The 19,569-nt window shown below is 49.6% G+C and overlaps 1 protein-coding gene across 1 annotated transcript in view; it reads left to right on the top strand.

Moving 5' to 3' along the window:
* Window positions 1–3,668: 3,668 nt before the first annotated feature.
* Window positions 3,669–19,569, top strand: part of TTLL6 (tubulin tyrosine ligase like 6) — a 34,790-nt gene continuing 18,889 nt past the window's right edge. The window contains exons 1-9 of the mRNA XM_032429240.1: window positions 3,669–3,739; window positions 8,649–8,655; window positions 10,002–10,214; window positions 11,525–11,565; window positions 12,504–12,622; window positions 12,767–12,897; window positions 14,441–14,597; window positions 15,554–15,697; window positions 16,322–16,407. Coding sequence (XP_032285131.1) covers window positions 12,602–12,622; window positions 12,767–12,897; window positions 14,441–14,597; window positions 15,554–15,697; window positions 16,322–16,407 — 539 coding nt within the window. The 5' untranslated portion in view covers window positions 3,669–3,739; window positions 8,649–8,655; window positions 10,002–10,214; window positions 11,525–11,565; window positions 12,504–12,601. The remainder of the gene's footprint in view (window positions 3,740–8,648; window positions 8,656–10,001; window positions 10,215–11,524; window positions 11,566–12,503; window positions 12,623–12,766; window positions 12,898–14,440; window positions 14,598–15,553; window positions 15,698–16,321; window positions 16,408–19,569) is intronic.

Below are 19,569 nucleotides of genomic sequence, written 5' to 3'. Positions count from 1 at the left end.
ACCAAGTCACCTGTTAAACACTTCAGGGAATGTTAATATTTAAAGGTGGTCCCTGTAAGAATTTGGGAGGGCTATCTTTGTTTTTAAAAATTGCATTAAGTAAAACAAAAAAAGAGAGAGACATTTCATAATCCCACCCATATTTTCAAAACTGTTGTCTGCAGAGAAAAATCTCTCTGTTGGACACCCTTCCTTGATTAGCTGATATGAATTGATTCTATGAGAAATATTTTACAACTCTGTGAATTGTAGGTAACTGATAGGCAAGGAATTCCTGTCTGGTCTGATAGAGGTTTGACTATTTTCCCTCCTTTCCTTGTGGAAAAAAAAAAAAAAAAAAGCAGTTTTGCATCCATTTACAATTTCTTTCAGCTTTCCTTTTGTCAGACAAATTGTGCTGCTTTTTTTTTGAACCAGCTGAACCATCTGACTGTCTGACTAGTTCCTTCACTGACTGAGTTACATAAAATCTTCAACATGTGTACATTTTTTTAATTAAAGATTTTATTTATTTGGGAAAGAGAGAGAGAGAAAGAGAAAGACAGAGAGATAAGATAAAGGCAGAAGCCTGGAAGCTCCATTGCTCATGGGCAAGCAGCCCATTCCCAGGGGCTCTGTTGGCCCCGTCAGCTATATGTCAAAACGGGAGGGCTGGGCAGCAGTTTCTGTTTCTATTTCACCAGTAACAGTAATAAGAGTGTGTGAAGGAGGGAGTAGTGGGCTCTATGAACCTGCTGCAAGGCCTTGGTCAAGCCACTACATTTTTCTGAGCCTTGATTTCCTCTTCTAAATGCAAGGGAAATACTCGGTTATAAGAGCTTTTCTGATTTAACAGGAACTCTGATTCTGTGATTGTACACACTTCCACAACATTCCCTCATACCTTGTAGACTTAAAGCAAAAAAATAAAAATAAAATAAAATCTGGGGGTATGGGAAAAAAAAATCTTCTAAGAATCTTTGTCTCATTTCCACTCCCTATCCCGTCCTCAGTACGTATACCAAGACTTTCTCTGGCACAGACAAAAGTGGGACTCTTTTTTTTCCCCATTAACGACTTAGAGGAAGAGTCCCAAACTGAGGAAAAGAGTCTTGGGTGTCAATTGTAGAGCAAACAACATTCTGAGGATTTTGTTATTGTCTTATTATTCAGTCAGGTAAGTGCTTTAGGAACAAAAAGACAGTGAAAACAAGTTTCATACCTATGTCCTGCAGTCCCGCTTGCACTCTTGCCTCTTGAGCTCGGGGGAGGGGACACAGTCCCAATTTTCTGCCCACTGGAAGGGAGACTCCAACACACTCCTTCAAACCTTCACACCCAGGCCCAGAAAAACCCTTGGCGTTTGCCTCGGGGATTTGTCTTCTTTTTCCTTTTTAAGATTTATTTATTTATTTATGGGGGTGGGGACGGGGAGAGGCAGAGGGAGAGGGAGAGAGAATCTCAAGCAGACTCCCTGCTGAGCACTGAGCCCCACGCTGGGCTCAATCTCAGGACCCTGAGATCATGACCTGAGCAGAAATCAAGAGTCGGATGCTTAACTGACTGAGCCCCCCAGCTGCCCCTGGCCTCAGGGATTTTTCTGTTTCAGGTTTGCCTGGCACAAATCACTGATGCTTTCTGATTTCCTGGCTGTCACTCTGGCCCTGGAGGAGATGCCTGATAGGGCTGGAGCCTGCTTTGCTCTCCATTGGGGGCAGCTCTATGGTTCACCCCGTGTTTGTTCTTGTCATCACCCCTGAAAGGACAGGGGTGCCAGCCTCTGTCCTATTAACTCCTGCTGCAGCCAACCCTCTCATAAATAACCAGTTGTCAGGGATTTTAATGGAAATCCTCTGGAAGCTGTAAATCTTTGCTGCTCCCTCCCGCATCCTTTCCCTCATTTCCATCACAATATCACTCCGGAGGGACCCGAGACCAAAGCAGGAGCTTGGCAGAGCAGATTGGTAGGACACTGGGGAAAGAAAGAGGCGGGGTGGGGGGAGGGGAAGAGAGCTGGGACAGTTGGTCTTAGGGAAGCATCTGCCGTGGCCAGTTGATGATGGTCACCTGGGCCTCCTGGGCCCTGGAGAGGGGGCGGGGCAAGATAGCCCAGGGCCACCTGGAGGGAAGGGGGAAGAGGGAATAGGAAGAGGATAGGATGGCAGAGAGGTTTCAGGAAGAACAGCAAACCGACCGCTGGTTCCACCTCAGGCCCTGCAGGGGGTACTTAAGCATCTTGAACTAGACTTTCATTGTCCGCTTGGGGCTAAGCCATGCCTTTGCCTCTAGGCTCCTGCCTGGGCAGATCAGCAGGTTAAAAGGGCAGTGTCCTGTGCTGGCAGGAAAACTTCCTCCAACTTGGGTCCAAAAGGTAACAGTTTATTTCTATGCATATGAGAGCACTCAGTAGTGAGTAACTGTCCAAATAGCTAGGCATAAAGGTTTATTATATATCAGTTTTATAAAGGGTGGGAGTTAGGGCTTCAAAATGGGCCTCTGATGAGACTTGTTTACACAATTTTTGGAGTGTCCATGCGTCCAAGGACAGAGCCTGCCTGACTGCAGATCTCCACCCCCCCCCCGGGGTTTGGGGGGCAGGTATGAGGCAGAGGGCCAGCTAACCGTTTTAATTGTACATTCCAGTAGCATCAATTCAAGCATCTGGAAATCTCCAGGAGAGGAATGGATATGGGCAACAAGAATCTTTGGCTCAATCCGTTTCCTAAAAACACCGTGGTTCAGAAATTTTAAATCGATCCTTTGTTTTTTCTCCAATCCCGAACTAATCCAGGCAGAAACAGCTCTACCGGCTGCCAATCCTTTGCAGGCTGTCTGGCACGCATTAGTCTGGGCTTAGACAGGTGGAAACGGAAGGAAACCACAATTATCTGAATCCAGTCACTATTCTGATTCCCTACCTGCCAGACGACAGTCAAAATGTCGCTGTGAGAAGCCAAGACCCCAGAGCCCTGGGCGGCCCTCTCTCTCGGCCAGACCCCCCACTCTGAGATATCATGGTTTAAGAAGCCAGAGCGATTCATTGTAGGTTTTCGATTAGCTACTTTACTGTTAGAGAAGCTAAGCCCGGAGAGGTGCTATCAACTGCCCACGATGACACATGCCTGAGGTCTTGACTGGGGTCTCAATCCGGTGCTCTCTGCAGGGCTCCCCCTGGTCCTGGTTTCGGCTATTCCCCCCTCCCAACCCCCGCCCCGGCCCTGAGTACAGGGCGGCCCCGCTCAGCGCAACCCACCCGCCTTCCCCTCCGGAGCAGCCGCAGCTTACGACGCCCACGGTTCGAATCCGCCCGGCCCCGAGGCTCCGGCTGCGCCTGCGCACGACGCCCCGACGCCCCGACGGCGCGGGCCGAGGAGGGCGGGGACCCGCGCAGGGCTAGCGGTAGTGGGGCCCCCGAGCGCCGGGAGCGCGGCCCAAGCGTCCTCCGCGTCTCCCGGGACAACCTCGGGCGCTGCCCTCTCAGAGAGCAGGGGCGGTTAATTGGATTCGGGAGGGAGGGAGGGAGGGGAGGGGGCACGACAGCCTACCGCTGGGGCCAATCGAAGACCTAGAAAGCCCTATATGCAAATATATGAGGGCTGGCCGTACCCCAAGTTAGGAGGAGCGAGGGTTGGGCTTGCGGGTTGTCGGGCAGCCAATGGGAGAGTGTCTCCTTAATCTTTTTGAGGAGGGGGCCCGCAGGTGTGGTTGCGAGCGGTACGGGCAGCAGAGCGGGGGCAAGACGGGGAAATAGGAATCGCGGGTAAGAGCCCCCCAAACCCGGTGCTGGCCCTAGATCGTGGCCACCTAGTGTCTCCCCGCTGAAAACCCGGTCCGTCATACCCCCAAAGTCCCCCTCGATGCCCAGTTCCCCAGGGCTACCCCCTCCGCCCTCGCCAATGGCGCTCTGCCGCCAAAGCCACTCCCTTCCGGGTCCCTGCTCTTCCTTGGCCCAGTAGCTCATCTCTTCCCAGGCCCATACTCGCGTTCAGCTCTCAAATACCCTCGCTCCCTTTCTCATCCTCAAAACTCCGATGCCAAGACCTTGCCCACACGCCAACTCTTCTTTTCCTAGCTCCATTTTCCCTCCTGTCCCCACTTTCCCTCACTTCCTGCCCTCCCTCGATTTCCCAAACCCGGTGAGCCCAGGGAGCTGTTCCTTAGATACCAGAGATCCCTGGGAATCGCAAAACTCTCTCTGCCTCCTTCCCCATCACAGGGTCCTTCTCCTGGTCACCTTTCTTCCTTTGTCTGGAGAAATCTTCCAGAGAGACGCTTCTGTTTTGGATAGCCAGCACAGCGCTCTGCAAATAGCCCTACCCCTCCTCTCCACCCCCCCTCCCCCTTCCAGTTATTATTTCTCACCTCCTGAAGGAGAATTCTTCTAGGCTTGAGGAATGGTCTCCTTTGGGATTTGAATGCTAGGAAAAATTAACTTATATTTGGGGATGAGGTGGGAAGGGAGCTAACCTTTATTAAGCACCAGCATGTGCCAGGCACTTCAAAAAGTTATTTAATAGGTACACGAACCCTACTGTTGTATTTTCATTTTACAATAGAGCTTTTATTTTGAACCAAGCACTGCTTTAAGAGCATTATAAATATGAACTCATTTAATCTTTTAAAATAACCCCACAGGGGCGCCTGGGTGGCTCAGTCGGTTAAGCGGCTGCCTTCGGCTCAGGTCATGATCCCAGGGTCCTGGGATCGAGTCCCGCATCGGGCTCCCTGCTCTGTGGGGAGCCTGCTTCTCCCTCTCCCTCTGCCTGCTTCTCTGCCTACTTGTGTTCTCTATCTCTCTGTCAAAAAAATAAATAAAATCTTAAAAAAAAAAAATAACCCCACAAGATAGGTATTATTATCCTCATTTTAGTTATGAGAAGACTGAGGTACAGAGAGGCTCAGTTTCTCACCCACAGTCACCTGCTAGTAAGTAGAGCTGGGGTTTGGATCCAGATCCATCCGTCTTTGCTGGCGATGCACTGAGTATTGTGCGGAAAATGGCTGGACATGAGCCTGCCCTGTAAATTGCATCTTCCTCTCAGCTTTTAGCAGAATAAAAAACGTCATCGGAGTCAGCAAGATTCTTAGTGTTTCCAGAGAATGGGGCCAGTCATTCTCAGCACTTCTTACTGGCACAGCCCTTGAGCAACTGAGCGCCCACATCCCTCCCTTGTTAGTCCATGTCTTGCTAAGAACCCATTCAGTCCCTGTACTGAGATTTCAAGGGTGGCTAGAATGGAAAGCCAAAAGACCATAAAAAGCATCTTAATTTATCCTGACTGCATCCAAGCTCAAAGCACTTTTCTAGATGTGAAGTTTTTCTCTTCCTAGTGGTCCTGTAATCACAGAAAAGACAGGGAATGAGGGCGCACCTGAAACTAATGTAACGTTGTGCATCAACTATACTAAAAAAAAAAGGAAATAAGGGAGGAGATATTACTTGGCTTCTTATGACATACAAAGTCAAAGAAGCAAAGCTGGAAGCAAGATCCAGAGGTCTTACCTCCACATCTTCTCCCCTCATCTACTTTGACCTTTTCCAAGAGCTGGATACTGGAAGCCTTCAGAGGGATGCTTCCGGTAGGGGAATGAGGACCAAAAGATGAAAAGGCGAGGAGGTGCAGGAAAACCTATTATTTGGGAGGAGAGAAGGGAGTCCACAGCAGACACAGTAGGAGAGCTCTTCAGTGGTGTATATACTATATACACTATATATATACTGCAGACTGAAAGAAAAGTCCAGGCTCTGAAGGTCAGGATGAAAAAACTCCGTTAAAACTTTAAACATGTTCCACTTCGGTTAAAACTTTAAACATGTTCTACTCTCTGTTCTTAATCAATCACCAAATGATTCTTTCCTCCAGTTTCTTGACACCTGTGTTTGAATTCAGCCTTGCAAAAGAAAGCCCTAAATATTTTCCATGCTCTGCAGCACGTCCAGGGGTAAGAAGAGTAGTTTACCTGTAGAGCCCTTCAGAAGTGGAAATGAAATACGGTCCCTCCTTTGAGATTTTCCAAATGACCTGCAATGTGTTTGCACAAAGCCATCCCAGGGCTCCTTCCCTCCCCCTGGTGGCCAATGAAGTGCATTTTCATGCTGTCTAACCAGGGTTTGGTTGGCTTTGGCTGGCTGGGGAGATCCAAGATCAAATGCCACACTAAAATGGAAGGAAACTTCAGCTGCCTCTTAGCAAGTGATTTAAAGTCACATCTCTGGGGGTAGCTGGGTGGCCCATTCGGTTAAGCATCCGATTCTTTTTTTTTTTTTTTTTTAAGTAGGCTGTACGCCCAGTGTGGGGCCCAATGCAGAGCTTGAACTCATCACCCTGAGGTCAAGACCAGAGCTGAGATCAAAGAATCAGATGCTTCGCCTGGGTGGCTCAGTCGGTTGGGCATCTGTGGGCATCTGACTCTTGATCTCAGCTCAGGTCTTGATTGCAGGGTCGTGAGTTCAGGCCTTACGTTGGGCTCCACACTGGGCATGGAACCTACTTTAAAATAAATAAATAAATAAATAAATAAATAAATAAATAAATAAAAGTCATTTCTCTGACTGCAGAGGCCCTTACACCAGGGTGTATGTATGGCTCAGGATGCTGGCAGCCCCCTTCACTCTTTTGTATTCTCCTTAGGCTTTGTCCTTAGAATTTAATGCCTCTCCTCCTTTGATTCCTCAAGGCTGCAAGATTACTTTTGACAATGAAATTGTTGGGCAGGAGAGTAGGTGGGGACCCCCAGGTTAGCAAGGAGTGGCTGCTGAGACTCGCAAAGAGAAGGCTCATAGAGTTGAATAAGACTTGAGAGGTCCTGGGGGGAAGCAGCTTTTGTTCTAACTCATTGCTGCTTGAGGGCCAGGGATGTGCTAAAGGAGGACAGCTCAATCCAGATGTCCATGAGGCCGGACCTCTGGCCTGAAGGAGACAAATGACCTGGGCATACAAAAATGTTCCCTCTCTCTTAATGCCACTGTAAGGAAAATAATAGCACCAGGGCACCTGTTGCTTGGCTCCTGTATCAGGGAGACCGTAGGGACGGGACTGGGGCCGACTGAAAAATACCTAAAAAGGGAGCCACGACTTGGCTCTGTTGGATAGCTGGCATGAAGCAATGGGGCCCGACTTTCCCAAAAGAAATGGAAATTCTGGATTTTTATGAGAAGTCTTCATTGTCTGGTTATTGGCAACTACTTCTAGTTAAAACTATCCCAAGGACACACAGTGGTGGGCCAGGTGGACATTTCGGTGGGCTAGGTTCGGCATGCAACTCATGCACCCCCCACCCCGGCAAACTCAGAGCAAGATATTCTCTGTCGGGAGTCGGGAGCCTTTGAGAGAATTCAGCAGGGATTTAGCGTTGAGGATGAAACAGGAAGGAGAGGACTGGGGGAAGAGAAAGCTGGGAGGCCAAAGGCAAAGCCAAAGTAGATGCCACGTGGCATTGACTGCTCTCCACCATCTTGCCCCTGCGTCGGGTACCATTCAAGTGGCTCTCATGTCATAGATAGCCTAGAATCCAGGGGAAGGCCGCTAAGTACGCTGTGGGGACCAGTTCCTGTAGAAGTACGTGGGCTCAGCTAATTGGTCTACGTGGGGGCCCTCTCGTCGTGCAAGAGTCCACAGCATTTGATCTTTTTGCCGTTGTTGTTGTTTTTCTCTTTGACGCAGAGAAGTAGCAACAGCCATGACTTGTTCTTACCAATTGGGCAAAGACTCAAAAAAGAGCAAAGACAACTCGCAATTCCAGAGGCCAAATTCAGGGTCAGTTTTCTCTCCTCAAGTTAACATTAACCTTTAGGTAAACGGAGGCTACTCCTCCAGGGCCTGGTAAACAGAAGCCGGTTGTGGAGGGCTGGGCGAGTGGAAGTGGCTGTTTACCTGGAACCAAGGGAGCAGCTCAAGGTCAAGATTTCATGCACCTTAGTCCTCTTGAACAAGAATGTGCCTGTTCACTGGGAAAAGGGACTCACAAGGCCCAGGTGTCATTGGTTCGTTGTGCCACGTACAACGCTTTCTCCCCCTGCTCAGGTGTCGCCATAAAGGGGCTTGGCTATGAGTGGCAGCCCTCTTGAGCAAGAGAGAAACCCGCGGTGATCCTTGGCTGACCTAATAATGCTGCCCTTCCTCTTGGCGATGGTTGTGAGCATTCAGTGCGATGGTGTATGGGATAACTCTTTGAAAAACATAAAGAAGTACATGCATATAAGGGCTTATTATTAAGTTATTCCTAGGTAGCCTCCAAGTTAGAGCCCTCCACTCCCCAATTTTGGTTTGGGAAAGGGGCAGAGAGACGTGGAAGGGTGCAGTAATGGTAAAAACATGGCCCATAGGTACAAAACGTTGTCGAGAATTAGCAAGTGTGGGTAAGAAGGAAATGTGATTCCCATGAGATTGGGTGAGTCTGTTGGGCCTGCTGTTATCATGTATTGCTGGTGGTAATCCAAATTGTTGGAGTCCCTCTGGGAAGCAACATGGCGATATAAATAGATAGATAGATAAAATAAAACCAGAAGCTATATGATTTTTATATTAACCTAGTAATCCTGGTTCTGGATATATATCTTAAGAAAAATAATCCTCAAGAAGTAAAAGGCCTTCTATACACGAAAGTGCGCATTTCAGAGCTATTAATATAACAGCAAAATTGGAAGCAACTTACATAGCCAGCAATAGGGCAATGGTCAGTTAAATTCAGGCACATCCCTTCAGTGGGGTTTTATTACACAGCCATTCAACACTGGAAACAAGTAAACTTTGTCACCACCAAAAGGAAGTTTCTGATATGATATTAAGTGTGTGTGGGAGGGGGCAGCAGATAGAAAATGGTTTCTATAGTATGGTTACAATTATAGAAGAATAATTATGCTTAGAAATTAAGAATCAAAGAGAATATGCAAAGGGGGCAAAGTTGCTCTTCCAAGGTAGGAAAGCCACATGTGATTTCTCACCCTATCCTTTTCTAAACTCCCTTTAATGTTTTATTATTTCATTATAATAAATTATCATAAAGACATTACTATCTTTTTTTAAAAGCCAAAGAATTGATGAGGGAAGAACAGGTAGTAAGTAGCAAAGGCATCAAAGGACAGGGGTTGCCGTGGTGAGGAGGTTGGCAGGGTTTGGGGGGGTAAAGAGGAGGAGGAGCCCCAGAAAGTTGGCTTTATGGTCATAGAAGCCTTGGATGTGAAGGAGATGGATCCGTTGATTGGATCTGGGCTCTTCTGGGTTACCCAAAGGCACACTAAGCACATTCCTAAGGATTATTGAAACAGGGGCATTAAAAACCATTAAAGAATTTGATATTTGAAATTTCAAGCAAACAACAAAGAAGTCATCATGGGAATGGTGGGGGGGAGCAAGAACTTTGCTAGACTTCCTTATTGGTATTTTTACCATTTGGTCTTGTTTTTGGGTTGAATTTTTGTGTTGAATTAAATCAGGGAGACGCTGTGCCTTTTCTGTGGGTGGGATCTCTGAAGGTCTCCGTCCGGCCCTGGGCTTGAATTGTGTTCAGTCAGCTACGTATTGACCTTGTGCTCCAAAGCTAACTTTGCATTCAGCATCAGCAGCAGGTTGGGCGTGGGAGGTTCCGTGTAGTGTCGAAACAGTTAACACACCTCTTCAGAGCACCTCATCTGCACCCACTGGGACTAACTCCCTCAGTTGGGAAGGCTTAGGGCTTGGTTCTGAGGCTGTCTCCAGACACTCACTCACTTTAATAAGATTGTTTACCAGGTGGTGCCATGCAAAACCTCTCAGCCTGCTCCTGAAAATCCCAGGAGGGCAAAAACCAAAGCCAGGGTTGGATGAGTGAGTCCCCAGGGTCAGAGTCCCCAAGGGCAAAAGGTGGAATCAGCTCTCTCCCTGAGCTTGTACCAACCGTGGAGGTGGGGTGACATTTTCTAAATGGCAATCAGCACCTGGTCTCAGAGTGGGCCTACCACCCACATGAGCAAGGGAGGGGGTCCCCCTGCAGGCAGATCCAAGTAACTGCTGCTCCCTCTGCTCTCTCCCCAGGGTGCGCAGGGATTTCCCCAGAGCCTCCTCCCAGGCTGGGGAGATGCTCCAGTGGCTGCCTTTGGATGGTGAGGAAGGGGCAGACTTGGAAGAGCGGGAGGACAGTTCCCAAGAAGATCCGAAAGAAATCATTACCCTGGCTTTCGTGAGCGAGAACACTGGGGCGCAAGAGGGGCTTCAGAATGCCCAGCAGCAAGGCAAGAAGAAGAGGAGGAAAAAGAGGTTAGGACTGAAAGACGGGGAATGGGGATCCATGTTGTTGGGAGCAGAAGGGACCTGGAGGGGAGGGGGCCTTGGCCACTAACGAGAAGTTAAAGAGATGTTGTGTGCTGGGACCTTCAAAATCACACCCCTTCAGTTCATATGAGAAGAATCCACCTGATGATCTGTTTGATTGATTGATTGATTGATTTAAGATTTTATTTATTTATTTGTCAGAGAGAGAGAGAGAGCACAAACAGGGGGAGTGGCAGGCAGAAGGAGAGGGAGAAGAAGGCTACCTGCTGATCAAGGAGCCCAATGCGGGACTCAATCCCAGGACCCTGGGATCATGACCTGAGCCAAAGGCAGAAGCTTAACTGACTGAGCCACCCAGGTGTCCCTGATGATCTGTTTGATAGAATCAAATAATGGTGTGTGTAATCTCAAACTACACCTTGTCCTAATCTTCATTCTATTTGTGTTTAGAGTGCTTTTTTTTTTTTTTTTTAATTGTATGGGAAGAGACAATTTCCTCATTTTAAGGAAGTGCTTATTGTCCTGGGAACTTAGTACATTTTAAAAATAATGAAACTGACGCTGACTTCTTAGGATCTGCCTGTGGCTTCTGCGTTCTGGTTTCTACTTACTATTCCGTCACACCTTGCTCCTTTCGGGGACAACGAATCACTCCTCAGACTCACTGATGCTGGAAAGCTTGTCCACTTTCTTCTTTTTTTTTTTTTTAAAGATTTTATTTATTTATTTGACAGAGAGAGAGATAGCGAGAGCAGGAACACAAGCAGGGGGAGTGGGAGAGGGAGAAGCAGGCTTCCTGCCAAGCAGGGAGCCCGACGTGGGACTCGATCCCAGGACCCTGGGATCATGACCTGAGCCGAAGGCAGACGCTTAACGACTGAGCCACCCAGGCGCCCGCTTGTCCACTTTCTAACTCACCGCTTCCCTTAGTGGGGGGCAAGAGGAGGGAGACCATGAAGTAACTTGGCCCAAACATTTTTCATTTCCCGTTCCTGATGGGCCACTGGAGTGAAAGGATCGAGGAGGTGATGATGTTCATATGAAGCTGAAGCAGAAGTAGTTACAACCGCAGTACAGAATTTCTGCCTCCGCGTGGGGCACTAGGTGGAGTCCCTGTCTTCCGCCACTCTGCGACCCTTGGGATCCGTGTCTTTAGTCATGGGGGGTAGTCAGACCAGGCTTAGTGTGGCAGGATGGGTTTCATGCAGCCCCGCCAGGGACCGGATGCTTCTGGGTGTGGTCATCTGTTCTGGCAAGTGTGTCTGTCTGTCTTGCTTTCCTTTTTCTCTTTCCAGATGATTGGTGATCAATCTCTCCACCTGCCGATACGAGAGCGGTGAGCACCTACATTCAAGGGATCCACGACGCGGACCCGGTGGATTACCCCCAAAGGGTTGGGAAGGGTTACTCTTGTATATTCTTGAGGATGGAAAGGGGGTGTCTCCACATCCCGTTGTTTCCTTCCTCAATGAACTATTTGAGGAAGTTGGGAATCTCATTCCAAGGAAATGTGGGTTTTGACCACAGTGGTGTATATTTCAGCTCTCTATAGTTCCTCTGTAGGGTTATTTGGGAATCTGATTGTAGAGAAGGCAGCTGTTTCTCCTTGTTAGAGCACGAGTTAGAGACTGGCAGTCCACAGGCTGAAGATGACCTACAGACCTATCTCGAACCACAGAGCAGCCTTATCATTGTATGGATTTCAAATTTGAATGTTTTACACTGGTCCTGACTCCCCTGGGTCACTAGAGGCACTTCTTCCTTTCCAGGCCCTCGAAGGCGTTTGAGTCTGTGCCGGAGTCAGCTCCCAGTTACTAATGCTAACAGGGACAGGGAAAGGAGGATGTGATAGCATATATGTGGTTTTGAAATGCATTGTATACTTTTTTTTTGTCAATTTACCTTCCTAATTAAGCTTGGCTCTGGCTGATGTTAAGGATTAGTTTATATTCCCTGAACATTCTGTGCTTAGTGTTTGGAGGAAAGCCAGAAGCCTACTTCCTGGCAAGGGGAAACCAGGGCGGGTAAAACATTCTTCCCAGATAACCTTCTGTGGGGTTCACCGGGTATTGGCTGTGTGCCTCAGCAGCTCTTCATGTTCCTTTCTTGGCAATGGTGTGTTCAGACCAGGCAAGATGGCTTCCAATCCCAACGAGCTGCGGTGTCTCTCTTCAGTGCAGGGTCTGTGAGCACCTAAAAGCATAACCTCCCCACCCCGTGCTCCTCCCCCACTCCCTGGGCTAACAGGCCTTTCTTTTTCCAACTCCATGGCAGTGCGTAGGGCCGCCCAGCGGTATGGCCTTCAAGAGGGAGGGGAGGCCAATGACTGGACTCTCTACTGGACGGACTACTCAGTGTCGCTGGAGAGGGTGATGGAGATGAAAAGTTACCAGGTATTGTCCGGGGCAGAGCTGGGTCTCAATAGAAGTGTGGCATCTACCCAGTGGGCCCCCCCCCCTTTTAGGACTGTCCCCCGAGGGGATCTCATCGGTACTCCCACGGCCCCCGTTGTTCATGAATTCTGGCTTCCTTTGCAGAAAATCAATCACTTCCCTGGAATGAGTGAAATCTGCCGCAAGGACTTGCTGGCCAGGAATATGAGCCGCATGTTAAAGATGTTCCCTAAGGATTTCCACTTTTTCCCTAGGACCTGGTGTCTTCCTGCTGAGTGAGTGCCCACCTGTGTGCCCTTCTGCACGACCCACCCCCGATTTCCATTTCCCTCTTGCTCGGGATTCCCGGTGCTACTTTACCTTGCCAAAGGATCTCCCATCTCTCTCTTCCTTTCTCGGAAGAGAAGGGATTAAGGGTGTGTCCAAGGTTGAGAGAACACAAGGCTCTGCTATAAAAAATTAGATGACATTTAGGGGCTGGGTGCCTTGGAGCCTGCGCCTGCAGTTGGGATGAGAATTTGTTCTGACCCTGAACGCTGTTGATTTTGAACTTGTTCCAACCTTTTAACTGTGCAGTTTCTGAATTTTTAAGGACCCTGAGCACTTCTGGAGGGAGTGAGATAATGGTTAGTGCCCAGATTAGGAGCCAGGAGGGACACCTGGCCTCTCTTCCATGGCAGGACCATGGATGGCAGCCAGCCTTTCCCAGTCTTCTGCCTCACTCTATCCATCTTGAAACTGGGCATCCATGCTTAGTACACAAAATGCTCTGGACCACACCAGCAAGAAACAGAGGGAGTGTGAGATGACATGAACGTGACCTGGGTACAGTCTGGTCTTTGGGATGAGGAGGAGGGGGGCACAGAGGCATTGCCATTGGAATTCTATTCACATGGTGAGAATCCCACTCTGTCCTCTGTGCCCAGTGCTTTTCCAAACTAAGAGCCCCAGGATTCCCAGACTTCCCTAGCTTGTCCGGAACAACTTTCAGGACTCAGTAGCAACTTAGAAGGAAATATGTTTGCCTTCAGGCTAGTGGGCACCTCCAGATTTCAGTGGCCACTGAAGAACATTGCAGTGAAGGGACTTCGCCAGGGGTCACCATGCCAATGAGTTCCAATGCAAAACAAGAAGTGTAGCAAGACTGAGATTTAGAATGCCTTAAATTGGTTTCCTTCTTCTGAAGATACTTTCTTCAGAGTGTGTTCAAGGATAGTAGTTGCGCTCTGATACTCTGGCTGGAGTGGAGGTGTTCCCCGGGAAGAGCTGAAGCCTACAGTAGGGGAAGAGACCGGTTGATCCAAGGTCACACTGCCGGTCAGGGCTAGAGCCATGTGCAGAACTCCACATCTCCTATCTGCAAACCCAGGAAGCCAAAATACTTGGATCACAGCTACCTTCACGGGGCATGCAGCACGTATCAGCACCTTGCCTGCCTTCTGTCACGTAATTAACCACCATAGAAGACAGGTGTCCTTATCCTCATTGTGTAGATGATGGAATTGAGGCTTAAAGAGGTCAAGTCCTTGCACAGGGTTACACAGCTGGTGAGTGGTGTCACCTGGGTTTAAATCCAGGCCCGAGTTCCCTCCGAAGCCCACACTCTCTCCACCATGTGTGCAAGTGCATGGCTGTCTCTCTTGTTTCCAGATCTCCCGACACGTGTCTGTTGACTCTGGAGCTTTGTCACATTAGATAGCTTTAGTGTTTTTGTTGTTGTTGCCTTTCTTTTTTTTTTTTTAAATAAAGAGCTAGCCTTCCTTTTCACTGCTCCCCCCGCTAACAGTGTATCTCGTTCCCTCCCTGCTGCTCTGGTAGCTGGGGGGATTTGCAGAACTACAGCAGGTCAAGAAAAAATAAGACATACATTTGTAAGCCGGATTCGGGCTGCCAAGGGAGAGGTATATTCATCACCCGGACGGTGAAAGATATCAAGCCAGGAGAGGATATGATCTGTCAACTCTATATTTCAAAGGTACTTCTTCATTGTGATCATTTCTTTCTCGCCCACAACAACCTCAGGCTCTAGCTCCGCTGCACTATGGGAAATGAGGCAGGCGACAGGGGCAAAGCCGAGTCCTGTCTTCTGCCTTGAAAGTTGTCAAACCAGGCCTTCTGACCAGGGATGGGACATGTGTCTGGGCCAGAGCATTCCTCACCCTTGTACCCTGGTAGCTGGTCTGGCCTTACTAGGCTGGCCCGTCACCTCTAGCAGATGACAGCTGGAGGGCACCTTTAGTCTGTGGATGTCCCACTTCATTTGGGAGAGGGCAGTAGTCCTGGAGGGATCATGGTGACCGGCTTTGCTCCATAGCCGGAGGTCAGAGGTCACAGTGGCATAGCCCACCGCAGGGAGGGAGCCCTCTGGAAGTGTGTGTGGACTAGAAAGGACTGGCCAGGATTGCAGGAAGCACTCTTGCAGAACGGCCATGTAACACAGCCCTAGATGGTGACAACATGTCCTTCATCATGGGACTTTTAATGTTTTTTAAAGATTTTTTTGGAAGATTTTATTTATTTATTTATTTGAGAGAAAGAGAGAGCACACAAGCAGAGGGAGCAACAGAGGGAGAGGGAGAAGCTCCCTCAGCGGGGAACCCGAAGTGGGGCTCGATCCCAGGACCCTGGGATCATGACCTGAGCGGAAGGCAGCCGCTTAACCGACTGAACCACCCAGGCGCCCCATCACAGGACTTTTTCATGTTACTTTGCTTGGTTGCCAGGAGATCTCTGGGAGGCAGTTACTTGTGCTGTAGGAAACTGAGGCACAGTGGGGTTTAGTGACTCCCACAGGTCAAGTCGCCTTGTCCTCCTCCCTGGCCCCAGCCAAGCCTGCACTCTGTAGTACCAGGCTAAACCAAGACCAGGCACTAATCTTCAAGTCTGAATCTCTCCTCTGAGGCTTATGTGACTTTTCTTCCCTCCTCGCAGCCCTTTATCATTGATGGGTTCAAGTTCGACCTACGGATTTATGTGCTGATGACCTCCTGTGACCCTCTGAGGATTTTTGCATACAACGAAGGACTAGCACGCTTCGCCACCACCTCTTACTCCCACCCCAGCACAGACAACCTGGTGAGCTCAGGGGATGTGCCCTGCCCCTTCCTCCTTAGGGGGATGAAAAATCCCAGTTCAGTCCACATTCTCAAGGCACTGTGGACGTGGCTGTCATTGGTTGAAACTTACTATGTGCCAGGTTGCAGACGTCCAGACATCCTTTCCTTTAGCCCTCTTAGGAGCCCTCAGAAATAGAGATTATCATCTCCATTTTACAAATGAGGAAATGAAAACTCAGAGTTGAAGGAACTTGTCCAAGGTCACAGAACTGGGAAGAGATGAGGCTGCGACTCGTGGCCAGATCTGCCCTACTGCAAAGCTAGTGCCCCAGATCTGTGGTGCTGGAGGAGAAAAGGCCATGGGCGAGCCCCCGTCTCTCCCCCACCCCCTTCCTGCACTCTGTGACCCCCCAGGATTCCTGAAATGTCTCTCAAGCAGTGAACCACCCAATCTCAGGAGTAGCTGGACTCTCTTCTACCCCAGGCTGAAGGCTACCATTTTACTTCCTCTGTTTTACCAGTTTAAGTAAGCCCCAAGACTTTCCCTCTTTTCCATCTCTTTAAGCCACAGGGGAGGGCACAGAGAAGAAGCAGGAGGCCTGCCCTACCTCCTGACCCCACAGACTTGTGTCTCTTTCCCCAGGATGATATCTGCATGCACCTGACTAATTATTCCATTAATAAGCACAGTTCCAATTTCATTCGAGATGCTCACACCGGAAGCAAGAGGTAAGGCGGCTGCCTCACTTCTCTCTCCTTGCCCTGCCAGGCTCAGAGCTCAGACCCAGCCCGTCCCCATCAGTGTTTCCATCTTGGGTCACATGGGCTCAGCAAATATTTCTTTGCCTCCTTATTCTCTGCCCTCTGGCTGTTAATCATTAAAAGAAGGCTACATCGTAAACCCTAGGAGGTTGGGAGGAGGAGAGATGAACATCCCCAGCAGGATACACACACACACACAACACATACACCCCAAAACATACGCTTCTTACACTGGGCCCTTCTGACATTTCCAAACCAGTAGATATTTATTGATTCCTAGTCTGCCAAGGGAGAAGGACATGTCAGGCCATTGTTCCTTTGGCCTGTGGTTTTCTGGGGTGTTGCTCCAACAGAGATTCTCGAATGATAGGTCATGCTGCTTGGTGTGGGCTCACTGTGGCTGGCTGACTTTGAGATTCCCCAGAAGGGGAGAAATGGGACGATTTCATGAGTGTCTTCCCAGTTATTACATTCATGTTATTGTCTGATCCTGTCTCATTTGAGTTTTAGGAAAAAGGGGGAGCTGGAGGAAGTGAACATGGCCAGGTACGAGGGGAAGGGAAGGCGGTACCTACTAAGGCCCCCGGTGTGGTGGGGCCCGTGCCGGGGGCTCTGTGCGCATTTCTCCCCCCATTGCGTCTTCCCCGCACTATGACAGAGGCGTCGTAATCTGCCCTTTGCAGGTGCAGAACTATGAGTTAGGTACCATCTCCATTTTACAGACAAGGAAACTGAGTCTCTGAGAGGTTAAGCTGCCCAAGGTCACATGGCCGTAAATGCTAGAGCGGGATGAGAAGGCAGGTCTGTCGGATTGCGAGGCGTGTGCTCTGTCCCCCGCACCGGGCTTCAAAGGACTGATAAACACGCAGTCGGTTTGGCTTCAAAGCATCAGAGAGGCACGTGAAATTTCACAACTCCCCTGGTGGCAGACTTCCAAAAAGCAAATGGAAAAGCACTGGCTGAAGCCTGCTTGAAGCGGAGGTCTCCCCTGTTCCAGAGGGCGGCCGCACCCGTCTTGCCCGAAGCTCTCCCACCTCCTGGGCTCCCCACCCGGCCCGCGGGCACCAGCTCAGCCTCCTTCGCTGCTGTGGCCCGGGCCCAGAGCCGTGCTCAGTGAGGCCTGGCTTTCAGGCCCGGCCCTGCCTCTCATCAGCTGAGTCCGCCTGGGCCAGTGTCTTCAGCTCTCTGAGCCCCCGCCCCTTGGTGTGTAAGGTGAGGGCAGCGAGATGCCCTGTCCTGCCCTCCCCTGTCCTACGTGCCCTGCCCGGCTCCCAGGGTCACTCTGAGGCTCAAATGACCCGTGATAGCCGCGGGGAAACTGCCTGAGGTTACTGTGATTTTTCCTCAGTCCGAAGGCATGTAACCTAAGGGCCCCCATTTCCCTCCTCTTATGAGAAGACACCCCGACGACAGGCTTTGGGCTCTCAGGCCATGACGGAGGGGGTGTTAGGGGGTGCCAGGACTCAGGGGAGAGTGTGTAGTATTGTTCGGCCGCCCTGCACCCCCTCCTGCCTTCCTCCTCTTTTTCCTCACCTCTCTCCCCTCCAAGGTGAGGCCTTGCCCCCCTGCTCCGCTCCCCTGGCCTCCACCCTGCCCCCTCTCCCTGAGCCCCAGGCTCATCCCTCCTCAGAGCACCCTGACGTCTGTTGCCTCCAGCTCAGCGTTTTCTCGCTCCTTGCTCCCACCCCAGCCTTCCAAACCGGCTCCCCTGCCCGGCCTCCCCCTCTCTGCCTCCGGACCTGCAGGATTAGGGAGTTCGGTGTTCTCTCACCAAAGAGAGTAGCTGGACTTTCTTCTACCCCAGGCTGAAGGCTACCATTTTACTTCCTCTGTTTTACCAGTTTAAGTAAGCCCCAAGACTTTCCCTCTTTTCCATCTCTCTAAGCCACAGGGGAGGGCACAGAGAAGAAGCAGGAGGCTTCTGAATGTTCCTCCTGCAGATGTCCCCGTGTCCCTTCCTTTCCACCAGACCCAGGCCTCGCTTCAGCCTCAGACCTGATGGGTGCTCAGCCTCCTTGCTCTCCTCCCTAATTCCAGGCTTCAACCTCTCTGTGCCTCCATTTTCTCATCTCTAAAATGACAGTAACATATGAATCCTGGCTGGCCAGCCTCAGATATACCGTTAAGGACCTATCAAGATGACATGTCTGAACGGGTTTCAGAAGCAATAACCCCCATGCAGGTGGATGCTGGTAGTATTCTGCATTCCGTATGCAGCCGTCTCCCCTTATCCACGGTTTCAGTTACCTGCGGTTAACTGAGGCCCGGTAGCAGATGATCCTCCTTCCGATGGATCGTCAGAAGGTCAACAGTAGCCTAACGCTATGTCACGTGCCTACGTCATTCACCTTATTTATCTCATCAGGTAGGCATCTCATTATCTCCTATCATCATCATAAGAAGGGCGAGTACAGTACTGGAAGATATTTTGAGAGCGAGAGAGAGACGACATTCACATTACTTTTATTACGGTGTATTGTTGTAATTGTTCTATTTTATTTTTAGTTATTACCGTGAATCTCTTACTGTGCCTAATTTATAAATTAACCTTTATTATAGATGTGCATGTATAGGAAAAACCAGTACATGTAGAGTTTGGTACTCTCCATGGATGGGTTCAGGCATCCTCTGGGGGTCTTGGAACATACCCCCTCCTGATAAAGGGGGGCTTCTCTACTCATTACTTCCATACCCATGTGGCTCCCAGGTGCCTAGAGCGTCACGTTCAAACTGTTCTGCTCACTGCACTGTAATCTGACCAGACACCACTTTCCATCGTTAACCTACTACACTGAGTCCGCATTCTCTTTGTTGAGGACTTGCTAGGTGCCAGGCCCTGGTCCAAGAAATAGACACACCACAGCCCATCTAATCCTCACAACAACACTCTAAAGTAAGAATTAGGGGCGCCTGGGTGGCTCAGTCGTTAAGCGTCTGCCTTCGGCTCAGGTCATGATCCCAGGGTCCTGGGATCGAGCCCCGTATCGGGCTCCCTGCTCGGCAGGAAGTGTGCTTCTCTCTCTCCCACTCCCCCTGTTTGTGTTCCCTCTCTCGCTGTGTCTCTGTCAAATACATAAATAAAATCTTAAAAAAAAAAAAAAAAAATAAAGTAAGAATTATTATTATCAG

The sequence above is a fragment of the Phoca vitulina genome, unplaced genomic scaffold (assembly GCF_004348235.1).
Source record: "Phoca vitulina isolate PV1807 unplaced genomic scaffold, GSC_HSeal_1.0 scaffold40, whole genome shotgun sequence".
NCBI lineage: Eukaryota > Metazoa > Chordata > Mammalia > Carnivora > Phocidae > Phoca > Phoca vitulina.
The sequence above is the reverse complement of the archived record's forward strand: the minus strand, read 5'-3'. Positions and strand labels throughout refer to the sequence as shown.